The sequence below is a fragment of the Sarcophilus harrisii genome, chromosome 6, assembly GCF_902635505.1.
Source record: "Sarcophilus harrisii chromosome 6, mSarHar1.11, whole genome shotgun sequence".
In the NCBI taxonomy this organism is placed as follows: Eukaryota; Metazoa; Chordata; class Mammalia; order Dasyuromorphia; family Dasyuridae; genus Sarcophilus; species Sarcophilus harrisii.
The window spans coordinates 178,614,393-178,636,628 of NC_045431.1; the positions used below are offsets into that span (position 1 = coordinate 178,614,393).

The following is a 22,236-nucleotide window of genomic DNA, read 5'->3' on the forward strand; positions in this document are numbered from 1 at the left end:
TTTCTTTAAAGAAAATCTCTTTTCTATAGTCCAATGACTGGGTGCATGAGGGTCTTTATTCTCACTATAAGAACTGATGCTTCACTTCTGTGCTATAGCACAGAGATAATTCCTTCTCTTATGGCAAGAGGAAGCACTTAAGATGAAAACTACATGTTGCAGCAAAAAAAAAAAAAAAAAAAAAAAAAAGCATCCAAGAGAAAGGGGGAAACAACATGGAACAGCTAAAGCATAGTGTCATACCCATCAGGGAGCAGATAATGACATTGATGGCCCAGCAGTATCAGAGGTGACAGATAACTTTCTCTGTGTGTTTGTATGCATGTGCTAATTACAGGCAATTCCCACTTTTGTCCCTCTATGTGTACATATGGCCACATATTTCCTATGCCTATTCCTTATTCATTTATACTCTTCCCGCTACATATTTGTAGAAGAGTGTGTCTCATACTTATGGTCAGAATATTCCATCATGAAATTTATTACCATGCTATTTTATCAAATGCTTTTACTTTGGATTAATTGCATCCTTTGTCTGACTAACAAATGTGAATACATTGGTAGGGGCACATCAGCTGTGTTCTTGAGTGGTTTCAAATCTATACAGAACCTTCGGTAGCTTTGGGGGGATATGAGGGAAGGACAAAAGAAGATGCCCTAAGTTCTGTAAAAGGAGAAAGATAAGTAATGCCTTGATCCTTCAAACTTTGGCTATGGTGATAATATTATCCTGACTAGGTACCTATATTGACTGGACTCATTAATTGGCAAACTATTGCTTTCCCAATACCTTCCTCAACAAAATTCCCAATCCTTCATTTGGGTATTAGAGGGAAGCTTCAATGAGAAGCTTTTTAATCTATTTGAACTCAGCTCCCCCATTTCATCATTAGAACATTTTGTCACTATTTTAATTATTAAACCAGATTGAAAATGAAAGAGAAATAAATTGCTCTAATGGAAACTAACCAAAAAGCATGGAAGAAGAGAGATGCAAGAGAGTCAGCCAAGATTTTGCAGTAGATAAGGCAATGCAAGTGTGACCAGATCACAAATCATAGAGGTAGTTTGAGTGCAGCTGTTGAGAATAGACATAAATCAAGGGAGAGACTAAACAAGGTATATCTCAGAGGGCAGAAGCCATCAACAGAGGTCAGCACAAAATATCAGAGTCATAAAACCTGTGTCTGAGGAGCTGAAGGACAAAAACTCAGATCCAAGAAGTCGCTGGAGAGAAATTTGAAGGAAAAGTTAGATTATCTGTCTGGCAAGGATGATCCTTAGGTGGCAAAGCAGCCAAAAATATTCTGATCAAGAGTCAAAAGACCCAAGCTTTAATCCCAGTCCTGCCACCTAGCGATCATGTTACTATATACCTCTATGAACCTCAGTTTCTTCACCTGCGAAATGGAGACAATAAAACTTAAACTCCTTTTCCCTACCAGCTAAGGTAGGGTTATTGCCAGGGAAATTGCAAATATTAAAGGAATATGAGTTGGATTTATTATAATTAGCAGCAGCAGCATTTAGAGGAAAAAGGAAAGAGCAAATAACTGTTCAGAGACATTTCAATATCTGGATACCTGAAAGTACCTCAGAGAGCATTTGTTGTTGTTTGTCCTTCATTTTTAAGAAGACTAATGGTACCATGAGTAATGTCTTGACCTGTGTGTGAATTGGATTTAAGTGAGGTAGAGTTGCACAAAGTCTTCAGCTTCACTTTCTCTTGCAATCATTGAATCCCAGTGGCAAGATGAAATTTAGTGGCAATAGCTCGGGATGCAGTCGGTTCTCAACAATCTCTGAGTGCTCCATAGCACCTACTTTCCCTGCCTTCACGGCAGTTGAACAAATTGTTCTCATCTGCTCATTCCCCTGGGGGAAATCTTTATGTGTTTGGAGTAGCGATTCCTCAATTCACTAGTGGGTTTGAGGTTCATTGGTTATCTTCAACCTGAGTTAACCTGTCTGCTGAGACAGTTTTACTGAGATGTGGCTTCTGTGTGCACTATAGTTTCTTGGAGCCACAGGCGAGAATTGGATGAATCAGGTGGGCACCAAAGATAAATGAGCATCCTGAAAAGGTGAGCCCTCAAACCAGAGGTGCTAGTCCTTCTGAATAATCCCCATACTCTAGAGAACAGTACATACCTCTGAGTAGAATATAAGATACCTGGATTCTTCAGTCAGTCTTGGCTTCTGCATATTGCATGCATATTGACTGTCACCCTCACCAGCAGCCAGATCAGGACTTGACTAACCCCAGTCCTAGACACCCTGGCAAGTGAAGTTCTTCAAATTTCCATGGATCCAGAATGGCTTTCAAAACTCTGAACCCTCTCTGTGCTGGAGATAACATCTTTATAGATAAAGAAACTAAGGTACTGAAGATAAAAAGGGAAGGAAACTTAGAAGATGATTTTGAAAGGGACCTAAATGATAATAGTGTCTGGTTATTTATTTTCTAGAAAGATGGAAGTCAATGGATGGGAAATAACCTCCCTTTGACAACACAGATAAGAAAGAGTTAAGTCATCATGATCACTATTCAGCCAAAGCTATGGGAAAAGATTACCCTATTTCTAAATTCTCTCTTCTCTCTGAGTTTTTGGGTCCTATAGGTATATCAAAATCAGTATCTCCAAAACAGAATTGATCTTTTACCCAAACCTGTCAGCCTCCTATCATCCCTATTACTGTAGAGTACCCCTATTACTGTACCATCCTTCCAGTCACCATGTTTACAATCTCAAAGTCATCTTTAACTTCTGATTCTCATTCACACCACTCTCCACCCTATTCAATCTGCAACCAAATCTTGTCTTTTCATCCCCAGCCTCGCTCCACATGTCCCTTTCCTCCTGCTCACATAGGAACTCCCCTGATATAGACTCTCATCACTTCATGCTTGGACTGCTGTCATACCTGCTGGTTAGGGCTGGTCTCCCTGTCCCTAGTCTCTCCCCACTACAATTCATCCTCCACCGTCAGATATTTTCCTCAAATACAGGTTTAATGATACCAAATCATTTCTCACCAAACTCAGTGATTCTACACTGACTCGGAATAAATTCCAGACTTTTCTCTTTGTTATTTAAAGCCTTTCACAACCTAGCTCATCAATCTTTGCAGTAGCGTTATACATGACCCCCTGCCGCAAACAATTGATGGCTCAGCCAAACTGACAGTTTCCATCCACTTTCCATCAGTTCTTTTCCATCACTTTCTCTCTTTTATACAGGCTGCCCCTCCTGCATTCTTGGAACCCAAACCCCCTCTTCATCTTAGTTCTCTGCAATCCCTAGATTCCTCCTCAGATCCCAACTCAATTGCCATCTTCAAATGATCCTTTTGACTCCACTACTCCTAGTGACTCTCTCAAATTACTTGGAATTTACCTTATATATACCTTGCATTTATTACCATATGAAGGAGTGGCCTCCCCTGCTCCCATGGAAAAAAGATTCCTGAAGGACAAACATGGACTAGTGCATTTTTGTTGACAAATTGGCATTGCCCAGCACAGCAACAACTTGGCACCTAACAAATGCTTAGTAAAGGATGGCCAATTGATTTTTGATCTGGCAAAGCTGGAGTTGAGCCTGATCTGGCTTTAGATACAGTATTCCAGCCAGGATACCATTCTACCTTTTTTAACCTTGAAAGGACAAGAGATTTTTCCAGTGTCACACAAATACTGGATTCCAGGGGCATTATTCTACCCAGGTTCTCAGGCTCCAATTTCAGTGTTCTTTGCCATATAGTATATTTCTTTAACTCTGGTTAATCTAGCTAAGTAAGAGAGTTATGCTCCAAAACAAAGGGTTTGGACCAGCAAAGAAGCATGATGGGATAGCTAGAAGGAAAATCAGGAAGACTGGAGTTCAAATTCTGACTCTAGATGTTATCATGGGCAAGTCACTGAATCTCTGTGAACCTGTGTCCTTATCTCATATATGTGTGTGTGTGTGTGTGTGTGTGTGTGTGTGTGTAGTATCTATTATTTATATCTAATATATCTATTATGGAGACAGCTGGATGATCTCCAAGATCCTCCAGTTTTAAATCTGTGATCTTAACCAACCTTTTCATTTGATAGATGAGGAAATTGAAAATGGGTAAAAGGAAGGGACTTGGTCAAAGGTATAGAGGAGAATCGGTCAATCTTTGACATTCAGATTTGGAATTTTTTTCACTTACAGCTTACATATATAAATGTATTTTTACATGTATGTATACAAAATATATGCATATTTACATATATAAATGGGTTTTTGTTTTGCAAGCAAAGTTAAGTAACTTGCTAGGGTCACACAGCACTTAAGTATCTGAGACTAGATTTCCAGAGGAGTAATGGTGTCAACCTATAGTAGATGTCTTGTGGGTGATGAGATAAGAAGTTAAGAATTGGCAATTAATAATATGTGAGAAGTGAAGCAGAATATATGGGCAATTGCAAACTTAGGTGACTAAAAGGAAGGTACTACTACTTCTTAACAGAATATGGCAAAGTGTTAATTTCCAATTACATGTAAAAGAAAATTTAGCATTTTAAAAATAAATTTTGTGTTCCAAATTTTCTCCCTGTCTCTTTGTTGAGAATGTAAGCAATCTGATATAGGGTATACCTGTGCAACCATATAAAACATCTCCACAATAGTCATGTAAAAAAAAATACAGACCAAAAATAAAAGAGATAGAAAAATTTTTAAAGGATGCTTTGATTTGCCTTCAGATTCCATCATTTCTTTCTCTGGATATAGATAGCATGTTTCATCATGAGTCTTTCAGAATTGTCTTAGATCACTATATTGCTTAGAATAGCTGTCAGATGATCATCATACAATATTGCTGTTACTGTATATGATCTTATGGTTCCTCTCAGTGCTGGTACATTATCCACTGCACCATCTAGCTGCCCATAAGTAGATTATTAAATGTTAAGTCCAACTCTTTCCACAAAAGAGCTCCTGCTCTGGACATATCATTAGTACACAGAGAGTTGTCAGGCTTTCCTTGAGCTTCTTTATTTTTCTCCCACATCAGAGCACTGAGGAAAACTCTTAAATAAGATTGGGCTATAATTCCTGATCAGATTCTTCCCAAAGTTAATTAACAGAAAAAGGTAATTCTTTTAGAATAGGTAAGTCCATGAACAAAGGAGATAGCAGATATGGGACAGTTATTTTTTCCTCTACTACTAAAGAAATGTTTAAACTAAACAAAACAAAAAGCCTCCTCAGTGCATAATAACTCAGCATCTATTATCCAGCTTTCTAGGATCATTTCAAAAGTATATCACATTCACCTCAGAGCTGCACCGACCAATCAGCTGACAAGTTCAGGTCTTCAGACCAACTAAGTACATTTTCTTAGTTCTTTCAGATTATAGCTCCATCCTGGAAATGCTGATAGTCATCTTCTCTGAGAAGTTGCTAAAAAAAAAAAAAACAAAAAAAACAACACCTCCCTTTGGATAAATAGCTTCTACCTCTTGTTGGAAACATCTGTTTCTTAGAATCATTATGGAGTTACCCAAGTTCAGGGAAAGAAACAAAACAGAAAATCTCATTTTCCTAGACAATGCATGTTCTTGGTATGTGTGGTTTTTATTGGAGGGTAGAAAGGTAAAAGTCAAGAAACCCCCTTTCCACTACCCCCTAAAAGTCTGAGAAAGAACTGGCTGAAATCTACAAAATGACCAGGTTCTTGAGACTGGGAGCTCTTCCATCATCACACTTTAAAATCCAGAGAGTCAATGGCTCTGTTAGACTGGGCAACCAGACATCTTGACAGAGACATACTATCATCAATCAGGACCAACTTCCATTTCACTTGATAACAGGCCAGAACATGGAATGTCCCACCCTTTGGATTCAAGGCACTTATTTCTAGCTCCCTTGGAAGGCACCTCAGGGGCTTTGTCATCCCCAATTACATAAAAAATTAATGTTTGAAATGAACCTAAGACTCTGCTTATTTAAGGATCATTTGTGAATGCCTTTTACAGCATCACTCTGCATAACCCAATTTGACTATTGGCATGATTTTTCATGTTAATTATTCAGGTAATAGGATTCCTACTTCAGAACTCTGTGTCCTATTGGCAAAATGAAGAAGTTGAGCCAGACAGAACATGCAATTAAGCAAAGATCAGAGACTCATAGTGGAATGGGGAGTGGGAAGACAGACAAACTTTAGGGATTGCATATTCCCTATTCCAATCTAGAGCAGGATAAGACACAAATTTAAAATTAATAGCACAAAATCCTAATGGGTGAGAGCAGCAATGAGGCTCTCCTAGCTGTGCCATGAACTAATGATGGGGCTTGGGATAAATCACTTTTATTTCTCAGGCTATGAACTTAGCTTAGCAGAATGGGAATAATGATCCCCTAGGTAAAGCTCTTCTCTTGGTAAAGGGGAAGAATCAAAGGAAATCATAATTGTTGAAGCATTTTGTCTCATGCTATAGAAATCAAGCCAAATATTCTAATAAATTCTTTCAACAGATTTTTTTTTTTTTGCTTTACTTCTTTATCTGGATTACTCACAAAATTGAAAAAAACTGATAAGAAATTTTTGGATTTTTTTTTTGTTATTTTGACCTCATTTCCTTAAATTTTCTTTTTTTTTTAAATAACTTTTTATTGACAGAACCCATGCCAGGGTAATTTTTTACAACATTATCCCTCAGGCAGGAAAACTGGGGCATTGAGGCATTGTTGGTGGAGTTGTGAACGAATCCAACCATTCTGGAGAGTAGTTTGGAACTATGCTCAAAAAGTTATCAAACTGTGCATACCCTTTGATCCAGCAGTGTTACTACTGGGCTTATATCCCAAAGAAATCATAAAGAAGGGAAAGGGACCTGTATGTGCACGAATGTTTGTGGCAGCCCTCTTTGTAGTGGCTAGAAACTAGAAACTGAGTGGATGCCCATCAGTTGAAGAATGGCTGAATAAACTGTGGTATATGAATATTATGGAATATTATTGTTCTGTAAGAAATGACCAACAGGATAATTTCAGAAAGGCCTGGAGAGACTTACACGAACTGATGCTGAGTGAAATGAGCAGGACCAGGAGATCATTATATACTTCAACAACAATACTATATGATGACCAGTTCTGATGGACCTGGCCATCCTCAGCAAGGAGATCAACCAAATCATTTCTAATGGAGCAGTAATGAACTGAACTAGCTATACCCAGAAAAAGAACTCTGGGAGATGACTAAAAACCATTACATTGAATTCCCAATCCCTATTTATGCACACCTGCATTTTTGATTTCCTTCACAAGCTAATTGTACAATATTTCAGAGTCTGATTCTTTTTGTACAGCAAAATAACAGTTTGGTCATGTATACTTATTGTGTATCTAATTTATATATTGATATATTTAACATCTACTGGTCATCCTGCCATCTGGGGGAGGGAGTGAGGGGTAAGAGGTAAAAAATTGGAACAAGAGGTTTGGCAATTGTTAATGCTGTAAAGTTACCCATACATATAACCCGTAAATAAAAAGCTATTAAATAATAAAAAAAAAAGAACACAAGGTTTTGTAAGGGTGAACGCTGAAAATTATCCATTTACATATTTTGAAAATAAAAATCTTTAATGAAAAAACAACCAAACAAACAAAAAAAAAATTATCCCTTGCACTCACTTCTGTTCCGATTTTTCCCTTCCTCCCTCCACCCCCTACCTCAAATGGCAAGCAGTCCTATACATGTTAAATAGGTTACAGTAGATCTTGGATACAATATATATGTGGAGAACCGAACAGTTCTCTTGTTGCTCAGGGAGAATTGGATTTAGAAGGTATAAATAACCCGGGAAGAAAAACAAAAAATACAAACAATTTACATTCATTTCCTAGTGTTCTTTCTTTGGGTGTAGCTGCTTCTGTCCATGCTTGATCAATTGAAACTAAGTTAGATCTTTTCTTTGTCGACTTAAATTTTCTTAGAGGGGAAAATATATATAATTAGAGATGGATAAAGGAATGATAATTCTTTCCCTTAATTGTTCTTCCTGCATGTGACCTCACAGAGCTGATTTTTCATATTTAAGAAATATTACTTTGTTGATTATTATTATCATACTTTTTGAGCTCCAGGATAAATTGAGTTTTTTCTCCCACTAGCTATCAAAACTGGACTCTGCATATCCAGTATATACAAAAGGAAGCTCAGAAGGCAGCTAGGAAGGCTTGTACTGTCCATGTAGAATCAAGGTTAACATTTGGAATTAAGGATTAAAAAGGAAATGAATATCTTATACAGGCTTCTTAATCACACCCTCCTTTATTTTTTATTTTTTATTTTTTTTGCGAAACTCAAAGAATCTTAAGGGGCATAGTGAGATGAGGTGTTATTTCTTGAAAGGAATATCTTGAAGGGGCATGGGTTTGGCCATCTGATGGCAATTAAAAAAGACTTTCTTACTCCAAGTCAGATAAGATCTTGGGATAGGGAAACTGCTCTTGCATGCAGGTGGAAAAGGTTCAAAGACAAACATTTATGCCATAAATCTACTTAACTGGTTCCAAATGTTCCAGAAGTCTTTGTTTCCCAGAGACTAAGACTTCTCTTCTGGAGAGGAAAGTTGCATATAATCAGAACACTTGAAAAGTACTCTCAATAAGGAAAGAGAAGAAAAAAGCAATTAAAGGTTTCTTTTTTCTCCCTTCTAGTCTGTGGTCTGAGATTATAAAGGATTGCCAACTCTCACAGAAAAATGCCAAGTCTTAAGTTTCTGGTTTTTAATCTAAAACAGGAATGGAAAGAACCCTTGTTCTTTCTAGGGTAAAAGGATAACACTTGGGGTGAAAGTTCCAGCTAGAGCCCAGAAAGAGAAAGATGCAAAATTTAGAGAAGACATTGTCTCTTCCTATATGACCTGAGTGGGTTCAAAACGATAAAGGAGTGAAACTAGAGAGTTAGTTGATCATTCTTTTCTGCACAATACCCCAATATTTTAATAGCAAATGCTTTGTAAATCAGAGGTTGTTAGTAGTCCACATTCTTACACTATGTGAAAGATCAATACAATACTCATAGTTTACACTTGCAGGAGGTTTATTGATGTATTACCACAGTTTACTGGTTAATGATAATGAGGGGGAGAATTGGATTGAACCTGCCTTCACTTTTCCTCACAACTCTGTGATGAATCTATTACAGGCTGGTAAGCACATGAGATGACAATTTAGGATGTCAAATTTGTGAGATTAGCAGCTACTTTCCAGATCTATAATTTCACTTTGGATTTTCCAACATTTAATTGTTGGGGAGACTAAGATTCTATTGTCTCCATTCTAAAATATAAACTTTGGGATCTCTGGGCACTATAACTAGATGAGATGGTAAAGAAATTAAGGGGCAATCTGGGATAACTAGATGGCATGGAATTCATACATGCCCTTGCAGATGGGTCACTTATTCAGATACAAAAATATTTAGAAGTTGGAAGCCTAGGCAAGACAGCTCACAGATCAAGAATGGAAGCAAAAAGTAGATAAAAAATGAAACAAAAAATGAAAATACCGTTCACCTTGTCTTTGGTCTAAGTACATGCCTTAGTTCATATCCTTATCTTATCCTTCTTAGAAGTCAGTCTGTTCAATTAGGATTGTTTTAATATTTTGGTAAGCTCCTTACTATGAAAGACATTTGCATCATCTATCTAGATAATTCTCTGGTGTCTTTGTATACCTAGTTTGATGTACCTTCCATATAGAAAAAGCTAAACTGAATTGATTCCACATAATAGCTTTAAAACAGTCATTCCCAAGCTCATACCCCCCAAACCTTCTCTTCTTCAGATTAAACAGTCTTTATTCTTTCCACTAATCCTCATATGAGACTGTCTCTATGGCTTTCATTGTCCTACTGGCCCTCTTCTGAACATGATCCAAAATAGTCAATATCCTTTGAAAATGTTCTCTGAACTGTTCCCTGCTGACATAATGTTTGTTATTATGGCTAATTTTCCAAGGTGACTACTAGAACTCTTTGGTAATGAGGGGGCTTATCAGTAGCAAGACTGATACCAATCCACACTAGTTCCTTTCCATTAAAACTACACAAGAATTATCTGATATCCTTTTTGTACTTCAGTTAAATTCAACAAGCATTTATTAATCACTTATAATGAACCATCACTATTGTAGGTGCTGGAAACACAAAGATTAAAAAACCACAGTCCCTTCCCTTGAAGAACTAAAACATTCTCCTGACAGAAAACAGTGATTCAGATGAGGTTTTTTGAAATACATAGTAAATGAATAATTTATTTTTTTCTCAATAGTATTTTATTTTTCCAATTATATCTAAAGATAGTTTTCACTATTCATTTTGTAAAATTTTGTGTTCCATTTTTTCTCCCTCCCTCCCTTAACCTCCCCCCAAGATAGCAGACAACCAATATGTTATAAATATATAATATTTTTAAATATATTTCCATATTTGTCATGTTGTAAAAGAAAAATCATGCCAAAAAAGAAAAAAATGAGGAAAAAGGTAAAGAAACAAACAAAAAAATGTAAAAATATTATGCTTCAAACCATATCCAGTCTCCATAATTCTCTCTCTGGATACAGACAGAATTTTCCATCCAAAGTCTATTGGAATTGTCTTGGATCACCACATTGCTAAGAAGAGCTAAGTTTATCACATAATCTTACTGTTACTGTGTACATTGTTCTCCTGGTTCTGCTCACTTCACTCAGCATGAGTTCAGATAAATCTTTCCAGGATTTTTTGAAATTAGCATGATCATAATTTCTTATAGAACTATAATATTTCATTATAGTCATATAGCATAATTTATTCAGCCATTCCCTAATTGATGGACATGTCACTACAAAAAGAACTGCTATAAACAATTTGCACATATGGGTCCTTTTCACTTTTTTATGATCTCTTTGGGATACAGACCCAATAGTAGCCCTGTTGGATCAAAGGAAATACACAGTTTTATAGCCCTTTGGACACATTTCCAAAGTGCTCTCCAGAATGGTTGAGTCATTTCACAACTTCATTACCAATGCATTAGTATTTCAGTTTTTCCACATCATCTCCAACATTTATCATTATCTTTTCTTCTTATCTTAGCCAATTTGAGAGGTGTGCAGTGGTATCTCAGAGTTTTTTTTTAATTTGCATTTCTTTAATCTATAGTTATTTAAGAGTAGTAAATGAATAATTTCAATGGAAGAAAACCAACAGGAGGGAGAATGAAAAAAAGGTCTTGAATAAGAACTTTATTTTGACCTGAGCTTTGAAGGGAGTTAGAAATTCTGAAAAGGAAATCTAAAGAACAACATTTAAGTCATGAGAATAGTCTATATAAGGATACAAAGGAAAGAAATGGAATATTGTGCATAAAGAACTGCAAGTAGGCCTGATTGAAATGCATACTGCGAGAAGGGAAGTCATGTGAAGAAGGAAAGGTTGTTAGCCCAATCTCTAAAGTTCTAAACATCAAGCAGAAGCATTTGTATTTCATACCAGAAACAATAGAATCACTGAAACTTCTTGAACAGGGGGATGACTTGACTAAAAATATCTATTTTGCATATGGAAATGGGTTAGAGAGGAAATAATTAGTCAAATAAAGAAGTGTTTTTTTTTTTTACCTTTATGTTTCCAGTACCTCAAACAGGGCAAGTCCACAATAGTGAAAAGAAAGAGAAATTAGTAATTATAAAGCTGTGGCAAAAGTGAGAGAGAAAGATGACAAGGGTCTTCATGTTAATGAAGAGGTGGATTAGAAGCTTCTCTTCCTGAGAACAATGCCTTGATCAAGAAAGTCAGCTGCCTCCAGCAATTTGTACAAAGGAATTCATCTCTACCCAGACTATTACTTTTGATTTTCTCTTTCATAAATTGGATTCCCCTAGATTCCAATGGAGGGGTACAATGGCATGAGCTTTTATCCTAAAGACAAGAATTCACCCAGATTAGACACACTCTCAAAAAAAAAAAAAGATCTTTTAATTGGACAAGATTCAGTCCCAAATCACATGTTTCCAGAGGATTTGGCCAATCTCATTTATCAGCAATATTCTTCAGAGTCTGACTGGCCCGCAGGAACTAGTCCCTGAATGAGGAAATAAAGGGAAAATCCTTAATCCTAATCTAATAATTGGTTATTAATGTGATAGGAAAATAATAATTTATCTCAAAATGGTGCCCATAAATTTGGGTTTCACTTCTAACTCTAGCACTACATTGAGTAAAGGCCCTCGTGAATCTGTACATCATTTTCAGAAGTGAGCAGAGAACATGAGCCAGGTGTTTCTAAGAGTTATTTTTTTTTTATTTATTTATTTATTTTTTTTTTATTTAATAGCCTTTAATTTACAGGATATATACATGGGTAACTTTACAGCATTAACAATTGCCAAACCTCTTGTTCCAATTTTTCACCCTCTTACCCCCCCACCCCCTCCCCTAAATGGCAGGATGACCAGTAGATGTTAAATATATTAAAATATAACTTAGATACACAATAAGTATACATGACCAAAACATTATTTTGCTGTACAAAAAGAATCAGACTCTGAATTATTGTACAATTAGCTTGTGAAGGATATCAAAGATGCAGGTGTGCATAAATATAGGGACTGGGAATTCAATGTAATGGTTTTTAGTCATCTCCCAGAGTTCTTTTTCTGGGTATAGCTAGTTCAGTTCATTACTGCTCCATTAGAATGTTTCTAAGAGTTATGACTCCTGGGTGAGGATGAGCAGAGGTCCTGCTCATTCCCTTGAAGGGACAGAGAGGTAATATAGCTCCTACTGAGTCTCCCTCCCTTCAGCCTCCCCCTTCTCTAATCCACTCTTTAAACAACTGCAGAATTTGTATTCCTGAAGCTCAGGTCTGACTGTGTCACTCTCTTACTCAAGAAGTTTCTAGCATTCTCTATTTCCTTTAGGATAAAATATAATCTCCTCTGTTCAGTATTACAGATCCAAACTTTCTGCACTGCTATCACATTTCTCCTCTTCATTTATTCAATTTCCAGCTAAAATGATCTATTTCCTGTTCCTCACATTAAAATTCCATATTCCACCTTTGCCTTGGCTATCTCCAATATCTAGAATGTTATACCTGCTCACTTCTGCCTTGTAGAATTCTCTAGCTTTCTTTAAAAAAATTCAGGAGATAGTTCCTACAAGTGGTATTTCATAATCTCTCCAGTTGTAAATGTTCTCCACCCACAATATTACTTTTTATCCATTCTTATACATATATCATATCCCTTTCATATCCTGAACATTAAAACATTAAAAGTGATTTTATGTAAAGAAAAAAGTTATATAGACTGGTAAAGAACATAAGATATTATTTCTCTCATAGTTGAACATTTTGATGACTGAAATGAACAGGAAAAGATCTTTGGCTTAATAAAAATTGCTAAAAATATTTGTGTGAAGAAACACAGTTGTCAGATGGGATGTAAGCATTTTGAGATAGAAAATAAACTGTAGCATAAATGTAAGTAAATGTAAGTAAAAAAGTAAATCTTATGTAAGATGTAGGGTGATTACTCATATGTATGGGGAGATTTTATGGTTTAAAGGGCAGAGAATTAACTATTATTAAAAACTGGAAAAAATGTGAGCATGAAGAAGCAGTTTCAAAGGCTCAGAAATTATGTATTGTGTTGAAAACATAGAGCTACAGGGCAGAATGGTCCCTTGGCTCATTTACATATAACTGTTTTAAGACAGGATTATAAAACTTACAAAATAAAAAAATCATGTAATTCTTTGGAGACTAAGGGATATTCAAATAAGGACTATTAATTTCACATGGGAAAAAAGATGAGCTGTTAGCTTTAAAGGGAAAGGTAAGTCAGTGAGTTCCAAGAGACTCTGATTTAAACCATTTAGAGATATAGGAAAGAGGAGAAAGAGTTTCCAAAACCTTATAGCATATTTACAGTTTTGAGAGTCAGGATATGAATTATGGTCCAGGAAAGGAGGTTGAGAAGGAGTCAGAGATAGATGAGATTGGATACAGGACAGCCTCTGCATCAGTGTCGATCAACAAACATTTATTAAGCATCAGATATTAGACTGAGAAAGAAGAGAATGTGAAGGAAGAGGTGGTATAAATGCATTAAACAATGAAGAGCTAGGTAGACTCAGAGTTCTTTATATTCATAAAGTCCTTTGTTGAGACAGTAGAAGTTTGGGTAGTGTGAGGACCTTGAGGAAAGAAGAAAAGATTGACATTACAACTGTGAGGGAATTAGATGGAGAGATAATCAGGAAACTGTAAAAGAATTATTTATGGCAGTGGGAACCCAGTTGAGATCCGAGTACTTTGTAGTGACTCCATTCAGTTCTATGGTGTGCTCTGTCCAGGACTGTTGAGCAGTATGAGCAGAGGAGGCAGATGGTAGGAATGTTCCAGTGATGGTATTTGATAGCTTCTAAATGAACGTAGAGCAAGAGTGGTAAAGACTGGAGGCTAGAAGACAGTATAACTTGAACTGGTTAAATATAGTTTCAAGATTGGGGTTTGCTGTTCAGCTGATTCAGTCATGTTTGACTCTTTGTGACATCATTTGGGGTTTTCTTGGCAAAGATACTGGAACAGTTTGCCATTTTTTCCAGCTCATTTTACAGATAAGGAAACCGAGGCAAACAGGGGTAAGTGACTTGCCCAGGGTTACTCAGTTATTAAGTATTTGTGGCTAGATTTGAACTCAGGTCTTCCTCATTCCAGGTCTGGCTGTCTCTCTACTGCATCCTACTAGGGATGACTCAAGAGATTATTCCAGATGGATGAAAGGCCTGGAGATAATGATGAAGCTAAAGAATTGAGATGTGAGGAATAAGATATAGGCAGAGATGGAATGAGAAGAGGTTAGATAAAGAAAATATACAAAAATAAAGAAATTTCAGAATTCTTGAAGTGGAAGTGCAGCATTTGAGAGTGATCAAGGGTATGGCCATCCTTGGTATGGCTGATGGGTATACCAACATAAAGTGAGGGTGAGGAACTAGGAAGTTAGTGTGCATGAAGAGACATCAACATGTACATTGAAGCCCACAGGAATAAGGAAAAGTGTTGAGACAGAGAGGAAGCCTTTGAGCCAGGCACAGAATCCTTGAGAAAGGAAAAGGAATAAGCTGGGAATTAATGGAGATGTCACCAGAATCTGAACTGGAAGATAGAGCAAGATGAAATAAACCTCAAAGGAGGAAAGATTGGCAAAAGAAAGATATGGAAATCTTCATGGAAAGCAAGAGCATGTCAAGTCTGCTTCCAGGACCAGGGAATCAGGGAATTGGAGAGAAACTGCCTCTGAGACTAAGCAAGGAAGCTATTTAAGGAAGTGTTATCTTCTGGGGAAAGACTGTTACTGTAAATGTCAGGAGAGGTAAGAAATGTGGTGGAGAGAAGAAGTTTCTTAACTAAAAAATAAGAGATTCTAGAGGGCACATACAATGCACTTAATGAATGTTTATTGAATAAAGTAAAACATAGTCGTATGCCGTGATTAAATGAGAGCATGACTGTGTACTGAGAATCAGTCTAGCTCCTCATCATAGAGTCTGCCAGCTAGAAACCATTTTTGTTTCCAGCCATAGCTATTCATAGGAAGGACCTTTCTAATAAGAAGGGGCACAGGTACTATTGTAATGCTGGAGAAATTGAGGCAAGATAGAGATTAGAGAGTTTTTAGTATTTTATTTGAATTTCTGAAAGGGAGAGATTGGGCTGGGGGCATGTTGCCCCAGGGCTGATGTCTCAAAGCATCCAGCAGCTAATGTGAGTTCTCAATGACATGAGCTCTAAGCTCGGGTAAACAAAAGGTGGTGGAGTCCAAAAGGTGTAGGACCACAAATTCTTACAAATTGGGAGGATTTAGGAGATGTCCAACTAGATCCAGGAAGTCTGGGGCTTAGATTTAGACAATGCCAATTAGGTATCTGAGATAGGACATCTGGAGTCTTATCTTCTGGAATGTCAGATCTCCACAGTCCTAATTATCTCAGTTCAGATGAGCAGAAAAGGGGGGTTTAAACCAGGGGAATTGAGGCAGAACAATTTAAGGAAACTGAGGCAGGACAATTAGGGAAACTGAGGCAGAACAATTGGGGAAATTGAGGCAGGACAATAAAAGGTAACTGTGGCACAATACTATCATCTAATCCAGTGAAGACCACGCCCACTCTGAGAAGATCCCAGTTTTTTGAAGAATTGGAGTCTTTTCTATTCATGAAATTTTTAATTCTGAAGCCTGGAACATTTATGCAATCTTGGATAAAAAGCTGTGATTCTTCCCCCCAGAAGATTTCTGGGATATATTCAGTTAGAATGTATAATTATGGTTCCTTGTGCTAAACAATACTTTCTTAAAATGTTCAAAGGAACTTGTTTATTGTTTATGGCAAATGGACCCTTTTTCAAAAAAAAGCACTTGGGAGAAAGCTATCCTAGCGTTATAGACAGGGAAGCCCTCTGGTACTCTGGAGTGATCCAACTTAATTAAATTATTTTAGAAGCATTGGCTCACCTTCAAGCTGTCTTGTTACAGCACTCTAGCTTCTGTCTCAGAGTGGGAACTCAAATTCCCTTCTGGGTTCCTGGACTTCAGTGTGTGGCACAAGTTCTGTCTAGGGCAGATCAGACCTACTATTCTGCTTTTCAGTCATAATAATAATAATTACTTTATTATCTCTACTTTATTGATGGGGAAACTGAGACCAACAGAAGTTGTGACTTGCTAAGGGCTATAGCTAATTTGTGTCTCCTCTTCCTAACTCCAAGTCCAACATTGTATCCATTGCATCTTTGAGTTAACCATAGATCTCCACACAGAGGCATCTGAGAGTGCCATACTGGTGGAGAATCTTGAGTTTCAGGATCCATCAGACTGCAAGCTCAAGAGTAGAAATTGTCTTTTGCCTCTTTATTTTTCTTTTGTATCCCTGCACTTAGCAAAGTGCTTGAAACAGAGTAGATGCTTAATGAATGTTTATTGAATGAATAAATAAAAGAATCAGAAGTTTACATATACTATAGGTGGCTCAGTAGCTAGAGACACTCAGGAAGGCTGTAGTTCAAATTCAACCTTGGAAATTAGCTGTGTGACTCTGAACAAATAGTTTAACCTCTGTCTGTCTTAATTGGAGAAGACAATGGCAAACTATTCCAGTATCTTTGTCAAGAAAACCTCAGTATGATACATAGGGTCACAGAGTCATAACTGAATGGCTGCACAGTAACAACATAGAAATGAAGGGGTTTGAGCAAGGGAGAACACTGATCAGAGAATGGCTTGGGACTATATTCACTCAATGGAGTGATGGTGGGGCTATGGGAACTAGTTAGTCAATAGTCCATCTGAAGAACAGGAAAGTTTGAATGAATTAAAATAGAAAGCAATAGTGAGAATTAAGTGAACACCATTGACTCCATCTTGTGACTTAATCTAGAGCTAGATAATTTTTTTTTCAATTATTTTACTGTCCTGTGATAAAACTGTATCCATTTGTGGGAGTTGGGAGAAATTTTATTATATTGTATGAACCTAGCCTTGCATGGTTGGGAAGCTGGGCCATCTCTTCCTGTTTCTTATAGACCCTTAACCAAGAACCCACATAATGCTGATTAGAAACTTGGTCAGATCCAAAGATTGATGAAAGGCATTTTCTCACAATTATAAATCTCAAGCAATTCGTGTCTTATCTGAAAACTGGTCCTGTCCTAATTAATCAGATTCCTTTGATTGGATAATTTAGAGGAAGGAGGGAAGTGAGGAACCTCTTATAATTTCATGGAATTATATCTGTTTTCTCTCTTTCTGCCTCCCAACTCCTAATGTTTCCAATTATTAGAAATCAGATTACCTACTTGTCCAAATTAATTGTTTTCTTTTAATTAGTTGCTCTTATTTGAGTAATTGTTTTTAATACATAAAGATCTGTCTCCCCCTGTATTGGGGGGGATTTGTGTTTCAAGCTGAGGAGGTCTGATCTTGATTTGTTATGTAAATAGTATTCATTGTGTGATAAATTGATAAGTTCAGAAGTTCAAGCCTTTGTTTCTTCAGTCATTTCATCTTTCACCTGTCATAGCTTTAGTTAGAGAAAGGGGGAGTGGAGAAGAGAGAGAGAGACAGAGAGAGAGAGAGAGAGAGAGAGAGAGAAAGAGAGAGAGAGAGAGAGAGAGAGAGAGAGAGAGAAAGACAGAGACAGAGAGACAGAGACAAAGATAGACAGAGACGGAGACAAAGAGAGAGACAGAGACAGAGACACAGAGAGAATATTCTTTAAAATTTAATCAATCCTCCTCTTCATGGAAAACCCTCAATTTATTTTTATTCAATTTAATTCTCATCTTATGCTAGAGACTTACATTGTTTATGATTCTTTGACTTTTTTAACAAAAGGAAATCAATTGTATAATTGAACATTCTTTAATCAATCATAGCTTGCAGATGAAATTTGACCAGAATGAAGGCATTTGCAAAGTCCATATCTACCTCCAAATTGGAAATCAATGAATTTGGTTAAAATATTTGCTCTTGGTATCAAATAAGTTGAATGAGTCTAATGGAAATTTTCTTTCTCATAGCTACAGCTCCAATCAAAACTGTCCGACTTGTGGGTGGAAGCCAGCCCAATGAGGGTCGAGTAGAGATTTTCCATAATGGACACTGGGGCACTGTCTGTGATGACCGTTGGGAGTTGAGAAATGGATTGGTTGTCTGTAAGAGTTTGGGCTACTCCGGGGTTGAAAAGGTGCATAAGGATGCCTATTTTGGAAGTGGTAAGCCATTTACAGAAGAGCGGTTATAACTAATTAAGACAGGCAGATAGACAGACAGACAGACAGATAGATAGATAGATAGGCAGATAAATGTAGCAATATTCTCCAGGAGAAAGAAAAAGTAAGTAGGACATGCTTTTTTGTTTTTTTTTTAATTTTAATAGTTTTTTATTTACAAGTTATATGCATGGGTAATTTTACAGCATTGACAATTGCCAAACCTTTTGTTCCAGTTTTTCCCCTCCTTCCCCCCATCCCCTCCCCTAGATGGCAGGATGACCAATACATGTTAAATATATTAGAGGATAAATTAAATACAAAATAAGTATATATGTAAGACATGTTTTTAGTAGAATCTGTGTTATTGCTTTTTTTCTCCACATCATTCTCTTAAGTCTAGACATTCAACAAAATAATAAAACAAGTCCTAAATTGTGGCATTGGCCTATATCCAAAGTGTAAATGCTCACAATGAAAATTGAACAATTCACTCTCTGGCTTCAGCCAACTCCTGATTCCAACCAGTTCTATCTTAATGGAGAATAGTTCTTAATGACTGACAGAAGCCAGAAAGAGAGGTCTTCTTCTCCAGTTTTATCTCCTGGGGAAAAAATAACCCTTGGATATTTTCTGCCGGGCTCATCTGCCTCACTCTATCTGAACAGTGAATCCATTTAATTCTATTTGATGTAAGACTTTCTACCGAGGTGAGCTCTTCACCTGACAAATACACAAAGCATTTAGAAAACATTAAATCCTGGGATCCACAACAGGGTCAGCATAGGGGATTACATTCTATGGCCACTTACATTGCTATCTGTTCCCACTGCCTTGTTGGATTAGAAGAGATCTGACTGGAATCATAACTTTTTCTTATTTTTGTCTTTTCTTCTCCTAATTTTGTATTATTTTTAATTTGTTCTCTAATAGCTAAGTGATATACCTATGGATTATTGATGATTCAGGTATGATTGACACTTCAGTAATGTGTCATTTCGCAGGTTAAAGTATAATTAATTTCTATATCTGAGTATATATGTTTGTGGGTTTGTGCTTGATGTGTCCTGCATCTTCTAATTACATTCTGGAGGAAAGTTTGCATTGTATTTCAGCATGAGATTCCTATGTCTCTCATTCCTTACTTTATATTTCTCTATTTTCCAACATATTTTTTTTTACCATCCTTGCCTTCTAACTTTGCATTAAAGTCACTAGATGTCACATTAATTACTGATTTAATTTAGAGGGCTGTAAAAGGAACTGACTGACTTACAAAAGTCATATTCCACCGAAAACTACTTCATTGCTGTCATACAAGTGGCTGAAAGATGAAGAAAATAGAAGATTGCATTGGATTTGTGGATTGTTGAGTATAAAATATCATACAACAGGAAAAAAAAATTGGCATAAAGACTCTTTGCCCAACAAGATAAAATATCCAATGAGGTTCTTGTGGGTAAGGAGGAAACCCAAGGCAGTGAAAGTCAAGGAAGGATTTCTATAGAGTGAGGACCATTATATGTTCCTATTTGTGAATGGCATACTGATAGCATTAAAACCTGAAATATGGCAGAAACTTCTCAATGAGTCAGTCAGTCAAACAGTATTTATTGAGATTTATCCTTGGCTAACAATTCTGCAGTAGGGATACAAAGAAAAGGCAAAAGACAGTAGATATCTTTAGGGACCTCAGTCTAATGGCAAGGCAACAGGTACAAATAATATATGGACAGGATAAATTGATGGTTGTCTTAGAAAACAATGCAATGAGATTAAGGAGGATGTGGAAAACCTTGTTGCAAAAGTTGGTATTTTAGCTGGAACTTGTAAGAAGCCAGGGAAGAAACAAGGAAGTGAAAATGAAGAGAAGGAAGATGGCCTCTTAATAGAACTAAATGATGAAACGCCTTGTTCTGGGAACAATCAAAAAGCCAATGTCACTACATCAAAGAATATGCAGAGAGATCAAGTTGTAAGAAGACTGGGGAAAAGAAGTTATGAAGAGCTTAAAAGAGGAATTTATGATATTATTCATTCATTTATTTATTTAGATTTTTTTAGAGTAGGTGAAAAAGGAGATTCTTTGCCTCATTTACAACCTAGCCTTAATTTCTGAATGGGTATTGCCTCAGTCAAACTGAAATCCAGGAAAGACATTAGCTTAAAAAGGGGTGTAGCAGCCAAGGAATTCTCTTAACTTGGTATACACATTTGTCTGTGGCATCCTTGGAAAGAGACTCATCCAAGAAAGGTCATCCTGAAGAAATTTAAGGATGAAAATTCATGAAATAATCACTTAAACTTTGAGTTTCCTCACATAAAATGGGAAGAGTATAACATCTATTTCAAGAGTTGTTGAGAAGACTAAATGAGATAATTAATGAATCAAAGAACCATATAAATGCTGTTGTTCAGTCATATCAATTGTTTCCTACTCTTCATGACCCCATTTGGGGTTTCTTAGCAAAGATACTGCAGTTCTTTGTCACTTCTTTCTCCAGCTCATTTTACAGATGAGGAAACTGAGCCAAACAGGGTTAATGATTTACTTGCCCAGGATCACATAGATAATAAGTATTTGAGGTCACATTTGAATTCAGGAAGATGAATATTCCTGCAGGCCCTATGTTTTATCCACTGTATACCTAACTGGCTTTTATATAAATGGAAGCAATTTTTATCATCATCATAATCATTATCATTATTATGAACCCAAATATCTCATCTTTTTAATACACAGATCTTTTCAATGTTATTGTACATTCTAATGTTCTCTGACTAAGAGAACACTATAGACTCCAAAGACTTAAACCTGAGTTTTATCCCAAAGTCAATGGAGAAGTACATGATGGGTATGAAGAGTCTAAAACACATTTCAAACAACATTTTTTAAAATGGTATAAGGCATATCAGCAAAGAAATATATGAGTAAAAAGAAGGAGAGCTTGAAAAAGCTCATTCTATCACATAATGATACCCAGGGGTAACCACTGGATAACACTATTGATATCCCCTCAATGTCAAAAGAAATTAAAGAAGACATCATTAAATTGACTTTTCTGTGGTAAACTCATAACTCAGTTTTGCTTTGGCTGCATCCTTTGAAAAAACAATCCACATCAATGAGATTTGTATTTTTAAATCTTATTGGACCAGGATAGTGACCCTGAGTCTCAAGGGTTAGATTAATAAAGGAAAAGCTCTAGCAGGTCTGCCCTGTGGAAAAAGGTTAACTTACTAGTTCACAGATGGACAGTCTGAGGACTGATGCATTGTCTCAGCATCTGTCTAACTATGAACAAATAAATTCATCACCACAAGGCTAGCTACTAGAAGAAGGCGGTTCTGGCTATTTTACTCAGGAAATTGTTAACATAGATAAGGAGAGACAGCCCTTGGGGTTAAAACAAAGATCTTTGGAAATATGC

At 36.6% G+C, this 22,236-nt stretch overlaps 1 protein-coding gene across 1 annotated transcript in view; it reads left to right on the forward strand.

Annotated features, from left to right (window-relative positions):
• Positions 1-22,236, forward strand: part of MSR1 (macrophage scavenger receptor 1) — a 75,193-nt gene that overhangs the window by 45,952 nt on the left and 7,005 nt on the right. The window contains exon 9 of the mRNA XM_003772828.3: positions 18,620-18,808. Within this exon, the coding sequence (XP_003772876.1) occupies positions 18,620-18,808 (189 nt within the window). The remainder of the gene's footprint in view (positions 1-18,619; positions 18,809-22,236) is intronic.